The sequence below is a fragment of the Wasmannia auropunctata genome, unplaced genomic scaffold, assembly GCF_000956235.1.
Source record: "Wasmannia auropunctata unplaced genomic scaffold, wasmannia.A_1.0 LD335163.1, whole genome shotgun sequence".
Taxonomy (NCBI): domain Eukaryota; kingdom Metazoa; phylum Arthropoda; class Insecta; order Hymenoptera; family Formicidae; genus Wasmannia; species Wasmannia auropunctata.
The window spans coordinates 518,754-528,868 of record NW_012027727.1 but is presented as its reverse complement, the minus strand read 5'-3'; the positions used below and the strand labels follow the sequence as shown (position 1 = coordinate 528,868).

The following is a 10,115-nucleotide window of genomic DNA, read 5'->3' as shown; positions in this document are numbered from 1 at the left end:
CAAACTTATAGTTCCAATAAGCAAGATTATCAAAAGTAATGAAAGCTCTTGATATGATGACTCTAATGTATTAACAAACCTAAAATGGGAGTTAATAAAAATTAACTTATATAACAGTAATATTATATTCATAATGCATAGAGAGGGGAGAGAGAGGGAAAAGTATTTTAAATAGAGAGATAATTAAAAAACAATAAAATTGCTTACTCTATAGCAAGTTGATGTTTTTTTAAACATATTATGTACTCCCGATATATTATTTCTTCATTTAATGGATCAAGTTCCACATTCGCGTGGTATCTACGTTCGCTGATTTTATTATTATTTGAAATTATATTTTCGATTTGTTTACTGTAAATGTAATATCTCACAAAAGTTAAATAAAATATGCGTGTATTAGAAACACGCGAAACATCGTTAAATAAAAGTGCGGAAAATATATAAAATTATTGTTTTATAAAATATTTATAACAATATTATTTAATAAATATACCTTATAACGGCAAATAAACTACATGCATGAGCGGTGCAAGCGACATGCATTGCATCAACGCTCATCACGATGCTTGCACCAATCACAATTACAATGGTAGTATAACAAAAATTTGGTAAAAAGTAATCATCTTTATTCATTCTGGCTGCGATTTCGATCGCAAAGAATCGCGGACGTGATTCGTTAAGAGGCATCACGGTGTCCAGCAATACTGGTGTTAATGGTGTTAGTGTCAGTATCGACATTATACTACACATTAGCACTGCAATATCCGAAAGAGAAGTGTATTTAAAAATATCAATCTAAAATATATTTTAGAGCTATTTGATTTTTCTTTAAACAAAACTTAATTAAACGCTGTTTTTCTTGCATAGTTTATACATATATTAATTTCAAAGTAGTAAATACTACAGTGCTGCTTATAAAAATCTTACAATGTATACTTACTCGAGTAATATTTCGTAAATTTTCGTGATAGCATAGAATAATTTTTCATAATTTGAACCTCCATATCGTTCGTAAATATATCCCAATGCTGATCAATAGCTTTGTACAACCGTAGCAACTGATTGCAACAAACATGGAAACGGTTTAACATGTTAAGTCTGAAATAGTTTTACCGCAGTAAACGTAAGTAAAAAAGGAAAGGAAATGTAACATGTTTTAGTTGTAAAAACTTGCCTTGTCGTAGTTCCAGAGCCCATTCAATTGCCTTCCAATGAAAGAGGTCGACATAACAAGTTGATAGCTGCCATCAAAAATCATTTGTGGATTGTCCCAATGATCGTACATTAACATTATCTGAATGTAACGTTGAACAATCGTTCGTAAAATATGTACAAATATATAAGTATAGAAAATGTGTATATAAGTATTATGCACGATTAAATGCAAACTATTGTATACATTTGTGTGTATTTGTGCATGTTTATTAGTTTTTAATTTTTATATCAAATATGTTGCATTATGAACTTTTCATGTTAAGGAACGTATACACACACATTATACGTACAAGGCTCGTCGAGTATCATACGTATGTTATAAAATAAATAACAATATTTAAAATTATAACAACAAATTTGACGTATATTTTCAATCTAAAATATGTTGATCTATACGCATTACCTCGAAGGGTAAGTAACTTATTTCGAGCAGCAAGACGAAGGTTCGTAAAAAATTTCTCACGAGCTTATTTTGAAACGGCCAAAGGCCTACCATCGACAGAAATATCCGGTTAACATTGTACTCTCGCAAAAAATTTTTTAGCATGATTATTCGTCTTGGTTCCCCATCGAAGGACTACAATAGAATGACCACGTGCTACGCATATTATTGATCTTCGATGTATGAGTCATGGTGCAAATAACACGAAATTGTAAGATGTCCGTCACTGTCAATATACATATTAATTCGCTGATGTCAGAGCGTCTGATACTAAACTATCATTTCTTTCTCTCTTTCTCTGAACTATCATTTATTGGTCTCTTTTACATGTTACAGCGTGACATATTATAATTATGTATGCTATATACTGCAGCGTGATACAATAGAGAGTTGAGGGGGTGACCATAATAATAATCTAGACGCGTGCTGGCTGGTTTTTTGTCTCATTCAAGTGTCTGTCTCCCGTTTGCTAAAATATCTTGCAGATAATTTTAAGCATTTCGATTATACGTATGGAATTAAGTTTATCTTTGAAAATAGGAAATGATAAGGCATAGGTAAAGAAAACAAGCTCAAAAAGAGTAGAATTATAATAAAAGAAATATAAAAAAGCTAAAATTAATTCTAAAGATTTTTAAAACTAACAAAAATAATGATACTAACGTAAAAATAATAATATTAGGATGTTTTAATATATAAAGAATAATCTGATTACTGATCGATAAAATAATAAAAAAGAACAAACAGCATTAACAAAAACTAGATTTCTAATAGATTACTTTGTAATACAATTACTAAAATATTGTGTTACGCGAAAAATATATAGAGACAGTATAAAGAGTTACTGATCAAATACAACGCTACAACTGCATCATCGGGTAGACATCCTCAGTCTCTTAATTACAATTTATTGTCATTGAGACGAGGTGAAGATCGGTGAACTAATTGAACACTCAATAATCAGCCTTGCATTGATAATAAGGCTGTGTAGTAAGACATAGACATTCGTACTACCTTAAAATAATCATATAAATTATATATAGTATATACAATATTTTTAGAAAAAACAAATATTGCGAATTTTAATTACCATTGCATAAGTTGTGATGGATAATGGAATTATATTGCCCGCCTTTAATCCGCACGGTACATTACTTCTGTAAAGAGTTATTAACACTAATGATTTTAGTCTTGGTGAAAATTGGTACCATTCTGTCGCGTATCTGCAATTGCGTAAGTTCAATAATTGACTTTAAGTAAATTTTTTAAGAGAAATTATCTTCTAATGGAAAATTGAAATATTTTTTACGAGTATGTGTAACATGATGGATATACATATATGTATAATAATTTATTACAAAATAATCTCTAAGATTTAAGGTACTTAAATTATTTATAATTAAGTTATTTATATTAATTGCATTTTTAAATTACGTTTTATGTAAAAATAATTATAAATAAAAATTATATTTATATTTATATTTAAAAAATCATGTGCCATGCTTATAAATAACTATTGCTTTATAATTTTGTTTAAAGAAAAGCTTCATAAATTCTAATGTGTATGTAGATATAATGTATAAAATATTTATTACGTTCCGTGGGATACATTTTGACTTTCATCCATTATTCTTTGACCGGAGTAACATGTGATCATCAAAGCGAATAACGCCGATATGAATAGAAGCACAAATTTGACTAATGTTCCCAATTCATCTAATACATCAATAATCTATAAAAGATTAAAAATACTACATAATTATTCAGAATATATAATTATATATATAATTACATTTTTATTTTAAACGTATATATATTTATATTTATAATATATATATAATTAAAAGCAATTTAAGTTAACCTCGAATCAATGAATATCGAAATTCAGCTATTTTACAATTTTTAATATTTTATATAATTGTATATTTATATATTGTACTGGAGAAAAAGTCACATCATTTATATACAATTATGTATGATACATACTCGAAGCCCAATCAGACTCAGAAGTCCAAGAAGTATTATTAATATACCTAATGCACATCCATGATACGATGAATTTAACATGTTGACAAATCTATAATATATTAATACGTTAATTTTAAGTATAATTAAAAATATTATACTAATATTATAAAAGACAATAATTTGATAAAAGTTACTTACTCTATAGCCAGCTGATGTTTTTTTAAACATATTATGTATTCCCGGTATATCAGTTCTTCGTTTGACAAATTAAGTTTCCTATTTCTACTATACTTATTTTTTTTAATATTATTATTTTTGCCATTCACTTTTAACATTATATTTTCGATTTGCTTTCTGCGAAATAAATTTTACAGAATATATTTTGCAGAAATCAAATAAAATAAATGTAACACGTAGCGCAAAGACGCGCGCGCACACACATACTTGCGAAAAAAATATATATATAATTAGAATTTTTTCGTTTAAATAATTGGAATAATAATATCATTATACATATTATGCAAATGTTATCTTCATGTCTGATTACCTGACAGCCGCAAATAAACTGCATGCATGAGCAGTGCATGCGATATGCGTTGCATCAATGCCTAACGTAATGAATGCACCCACTATAATTACAATAGTAATGTAACAAAAAATTGCTACAAAGTAGTCATTTTTATTCACCCTGAATTCAATTTCGACCGCGAAGAATCGCGGACGTGTTTCATTAAGAGGCATTATGATGTCTAGGAATATCGGTATTAATGGCATTATTATAACCATCAATAATATGGAAAAACATAATACTGTAATATTATGAAAGAAAGATACTTTTAATAAAAAAAGACAACTTTTTAAGCAGTTTTAAATTTAAACTACATATTACTATTTAGTTTATGTATAACAAATTTATATTTAACAAAAATTCTATTCACTTTAATTTTTCTTTCGTAATATGTTAATTTTTTATAGCAAAAATCTAGATTTCTCAATTATTCTATTTTTAAGTTGCAAAAAATTTAATTACTTAGTTTGTTGTTTTATCATATATAGTGCATCGTTAATGCTCCATATTATAAGAATATATACTCACGTGCATAATATGTCACAAATTTTCGCGACAACGTAGAATATTCTTTCATGACTTGAATTTCTATATCATCCGTAAATATATTCCAATGCTCATCAATCGCTTCGTACATCCACCTCATCTGATTACAACAAACATGGAGGAATGCGATTTAATACATATTATATCTGAAATATTTATATATATACCGAGATAAACATAATAAAGAAATTACGCTATCAAAAATAGCACGATTTTAAAACATATGTACCTTGTCATAGTTTAAAAAACTATTTAAATGCCTTACGAGAAAAATGCTCAAAATTAAAATTTGATAGCTTCCTTCAAATATCAATTGCGGATCGTCCGAATGATCGTACAACAGCAATATCTGTATACAATGTAGAATCATATTGTTCTTAAAGTATACAAATTTATATGTATTACAAATATATGTATTACAAATCAAAATTTATATTCTTCTTTGAGCTATCATTAATTATAAAATATGTTACATTGAAACATGTTGTTTATATTTTAAAAACGTATTTGAACACATGGCATGTAAAATATTACATTTATTATTTATATTATGCTATATTTATATTATTGATATTATGTACGTTGTGCACGATTAAAAACAATAGTAAAAATTATTTTGTAAGATTTATCAATCACTGATTGAAAGTATTTTTTATTTATTTTGATGGAATATGTCGATAAATGCATATTACCTCAAATGGATAATAACTTATTTCGAGTAAAAAGCAAAACATCCATAATACATTTTTTAGGAATTTATTCTGATACGGCCAGTGACCTGTGGTCAACAACAATATCCGATTGATATTATATTCTCGTAGAAAATTCTCTAACATGATTATTCGTGTCTGAATCGCCAAAGACTATAACAGACTGGAACGTGGCACGCAATGCCATTGATTTCTGAGCGTACAACTGGCAGCAAATAACACGAAATTATAGAATGTCCGAAAGCGTCATTATCAATTCACTGATTGCAGAGCATGTCATTTTCATCAACTGTGAGATATTATTTGGATGTTGGACTCTTTTATAAAATAACATGTGATAGCAACGCTATTGCGTGATACAATACGAAGTTGAGGGTTGACTTAATGATAATGTAGACGCATGCTGGCTTTCTGTTTTATTCATATTTCTTTCTCCTCTTTCTCTTTTTGTTTGCTAGAATATCTTGCTGTTGGTTTTAGACTTCAATTGCATGAGTGAAGTTGCGTTTGTCTTTGAAAGTAGAAAATGAGATAAAAGAAAAACAAATTCAAAGTTGAATTATAATAATTTCAAAAGGAAAATTTCGAAAAGAGAAAGTTACAGAAAAATACAAAAAGCAAAGATTTTCAAAGCTAAGAAAAATAATATATAATATTAATATGAAAATTATAATTATGGAGTTTTAAATTTTTAAATAAAACTTAACTAATAACTTGCCAATTAATTGAAGAAACCAAATAACGTAATTGAGTACAAGATTAATTTATAACGTGTAATTGTTGAATAGTGAAATATTGAATTTAGTGAAAATTGTATAAGAATAGTGGGAAAAATAACTAATCAAATGAAATTATCGAAGCATTGTATCTCTTTACTACAGTGTTTCAATTAATAAGTGACGCTGCCATATTTGATAATTATAATAATATATTTTCAAACTTATGCAACTAATAAAATAGATAATATTATCTCTATATAGAACAAATAAGAGAAATCACCTTTTAAACTTTAAGTTATAACATTAATTTATATTAACATAGTTGCTGAATAAAGAAATATAGAGTAGGTACTAATTGTAAGTGAAAATTCTAAAAATACAAAAGGAATTAAACAAGGATTTACATATATATAAGACAATATATAATTTTATTGTGGGATAAATAACATAAATTTTTTTTACTATTTATTAACATTGTAACATATTAAACGACAATTAATTAGTGAAAAACTAAGTAAAAATTCATTCATCAATCTTGAATTGACATAAACGCTGTGAAGTAGGACATGGCCATTCGTACTACCTTTAAGGAATCAAATAAATTGTTTTACAGTTCTACATACATGATGCTATTATACGAAAGAAAGACTTTGGGCAATTTTTCACTTACCGCCGCATAAGTGGTAATAGATAATGGGATCATATTACCTGCTTTTAATCCGCATGGTACATTACTTCTGTAAAGAGTTATTATCATTAAAGATTTTAATCTAGGCGAGAAATTGTACCATTCTGTCGCGTATCTGTAAAAATATATAAATTCAATTATTGATTTATTTTATCACGTACTTTTCTAAGGAAGTTACGTTTTCAAATGAAAATGTATGATGCGGTATGTTTTAGCATGAGTATATTTAACATAGACATACGACATGATACAATTTATTACAAAATAATTAGCAAGTCTTAAATTAATTATTAATAATTTAATTAGCAACATTTTTATTATAAAAGTCGAATCATAAAAGCGTCTTAAATAAAATTTGAAGTTTTACGTTTAAGAAATAAAATTATTATTACGCTCGGTAGAATAGATTCTGACTTTCGTCCATTAATCTCTGACCAGAGTAATTCACGATCATCAGAGCCACTAATACTTCAACAATTATACATGCAAATTTCATTAATTCATTGATTTTGTGTAATACATGGATAATCTGCAAACACAGACGATTTACAATTCTTGTATGTGTGAAAAGTATTAATCAACAGAAATATCAATGATTTTTTGAGTCTTGAGTCTTATATTTCTTTGTATAGAAATATTAATCTTAGAACACATACAAATCAATTTTAGATTTTGTGTAATGATTATCACAGTTTATTATATGATTTTATAACTCTATTTTTAATTTTTGTTGATAGAATATAAGAATATTCTTAAAAGAATAATATCCTTGATGCTTACTCGAATTCCCACTAAACTTAAAGTTGCAATAATCAATAGTAACAAAAGAAACGAAAGCTCTTGATATGATGATTCTAATACGTTTACAAATCTATAGAACAGAAATAATATTAGCAAATATACTCCGATCCTATACAGCACAATATCTATATGATTTATAAAGAAATAATTAAGAGATAACAAACGCTCTTACTTTATAGCAAGTTGATGTTTCTTTAAACATAATATATATTCGCGGTATATTATTTCCTCGCTTGATGAATCAAGTTCTATATTCATGTTATATCCACTTTTATCGATTTTTTTACTATTACTGGCTTTTGAAAATATATTTTCAATTTGCTTACTATGAAACATAAATTTTACAATGTCACGAAAACTAAATAAATTGTGTGATACATAACGTTTACATTATACAGTTGTACAAAGATTAATATCTTACAATAATTATATCACTATTATATGTGTGCATTTTGCGCATTGAAATTATTATTGTAGCTGCAATGTATTTACCTGATAGCCGCAAACAAACTGCATGCGTGTGCAGTGCATACGATATGCGTTGCATCAACACCCACCATGATGGTCATACCGACCATGAGTACAATGGTAGTGTAACAAAAAATTGGTATAAAATAATCTTGTTTATTCACTCTGAATTCAACTTCGACCAAAAAAAATCGCGTACGTGATTCATTAAGAGGCATTATGACGTCTAGGAATATCGGTGATAACGGCGCTAATACACAAACCACCCATAACGTGAAAAAGAATAGTACTGTAATATTATGAAAGAAAGACGCTTTAGTTCCTTTATAAGAATATAGAATTATAAAAATATTAAGTTACAAAACATGTCTAAAACATGTCATTATTCAAGTCTAACGGATTCGTATCTAGCACGAATTTTATGAAAATTTATTTTGATTTTTTAATACGTTAATTTTCAATGGCAAATAAAATTGAGAATTTCTCAATTTTATTTTTAAATTGTAAAATTTTCTTAGTTAATTTTATATATATACAGTATATTACATTATTTTATCAGTATATGATTAACATTAATATTGATACTATTCTTAGCAATGTGTACTCACTTGAATAATATTTCACAAATTTTCGCGACGACATAGAATATTCTTTCATGACTTGAACTTCTATATCATTCGTAAATATATTCCAATGCTCGTCTATAGTTTCATATATCCATCGCAACTGATAACAATAAACATGGAGAAACGATTTAATATATATTATAGCTGAAATAATTTTACCGCCGAAACACAATCATAGGAAAAATATGCTATCTTCGACAGCACAATTATATAAAAAGAAAAACGTACTTTATCAAAATTAAAGACACCATTTAAGTGCCTTGCGATGAAATGTGTCGAGCCTAAAATTTGAAAGCAACCGTCAAAAACCAATTGTGCATTATCCAGATGATCGTACAATAGCAACATCTGTATATAAAAAAAAATCTGTAAAAGTATTATACAATACATAAGTTTATATGTTTGTGTGTATTGCGTATTATTAATACGATCTCTTTGATCAATCGTTAATGATTACATTGCAACACACTATTCATATCTTAAAAATATGTATACAGCACGTACAATATATTATAATTTATTATGCCATTGTATAATGTTATAGTTTATATGTACCATATGACAAAAAAATAATAGTTAGAATTATAAAAATATTTATCAATATAGTTGGGATTATTTTTTCAATAAAACGTATCGATTAATATACATTACCTCGAATGGATAATAACTTATTTCGACCAAGAAGCAGAAAGTCCATAATAAATTTTTCACGAGCTTATTTTGAAACGGCCAGAGACCTGTGGCCGACAACAGTATGCGGTTGGTATTGTACTCTCGTAAAAAATTTTCTAGCATGATTACTCGCCTCAATTTCTCCGAAAGACTGCGGTATAGCATGCTATAGACAATTCTCCATTCTTTATACAACTACTTATGTATCTGTAGCAAGAATTGCGAAAGTATAGTGTGTCAGGAATCATTAATGTCAATCTATTATTTAGATCCACATGCGTATCTGTCACAAAACCATTAATTTCTCTATCGGGTGTCTTATAACTCTTAATGAATATTTCAAGGAGTGAAAGAGAATAAAATTTTGATAAACTAGAAGTTTCTTTCCTAATTTTGGCTCAGACCAAAATTTTAATCGAGAGAATGTACAGTAAGTGCGAGGAGCCCCCATGGCATGTTAAGTTTCTGCGATCTCTTGCTGGGCGCAATCTGATTAATCAACTTTATATTCGTCAATAACACTGTAAATAAAAAAAGACGATCTGAATCTAAATTAGGAAAGAAACTTTTAGTTCAAAATTTCATTATCTTTTACTCTTCGAAATATTAATTAAGGGTTATAGGATATTCTGTATATTGTGATATCATATCAGTTTTGAACATTTTTACGATATAACGTTTGAGTGCTATGT

The 10,115-nt window shown here is 27.5% G+C and overlaps 2 protein-coding genes and 1 long non-coding RNA gene across 3 annotated transcripts in view; all 3 read right to left on the bottom strand.

The window, feature by feature from the left end:
• Positions 1 to 1,291, bottom strand: part of LOC105457716 — a gene marked incomplete at its 3' end in the record, with an annotated part of 1,737 nt that extends 446 nt beyond the window's left edge. Inside the window, exons 1-3 of the mRNA XM_011702552.1 lie at positions 1,175 to 1,291; positions 941 to 1,058; positions 494 to 755 (exon numbers count right to left, since the gene is read on the bottom strand). Coding sequence (XP_011700854.1) covers positions 494 to 755; positions 941 to 1,058; positions 1,175 to 1,291 — 497 coding nt within the window. The remainder of the gene's footprint in view (positions 1 to 493; positions 756 to 940; positions 1,059 to 1,174) is intronic.
• Positions 1,292 to 2,788: 1,497 nt separating this feature from the next.
• LOC105457713 lies at positions 2,789 to 3,709 on the bottom strand. Its single transcript, XR_975438.1, has 3 exons — positions 3,644 to 3,709; positions 3,253 to 3,389; positions 2,789 to 2,880 (listed from the first exon to the last, which is right to left on the bottom strand). It is a non-coding gene; the product is annotated as an uncharacterized LOC105457713 (long non-coding RNA).
• Positions 3,710 to 6,593: 2,884 nt separating this feature from the next.
• LOC105457712 lies at positions 6,594 to 9,725 on the bottom strand. The gene is made up of 9 exons (XM_011702548.1): positions 9,403 to 9,725; positions 8,980 to 9,099; positions 8,734 to 8,851; positions 8,150 to 8,414; positions 7,830 to 7,982; positions 7,637 to 7,727; positions 7,249 to 7,385; positions 6,839 to 6,971; positions 6,594 to 6,751 (listed from the first exon to the last, which is right to left on the bottom strand). Exons 1-9 carry the CDS (start codon positions 9,586 to 9,588, stop codon positions 6,698 to 6,700), a joined length of 1,257 nt encoding a protein of 418 aa, XP_011700850.1. The 5' UTR covers positions 9,589 to 9,725; the 3' UTR covers positions 6,594 to 6,697.
• Between the last annotated feature and the right edge of the window lie 390 nt (positions 9,726 to 10,115).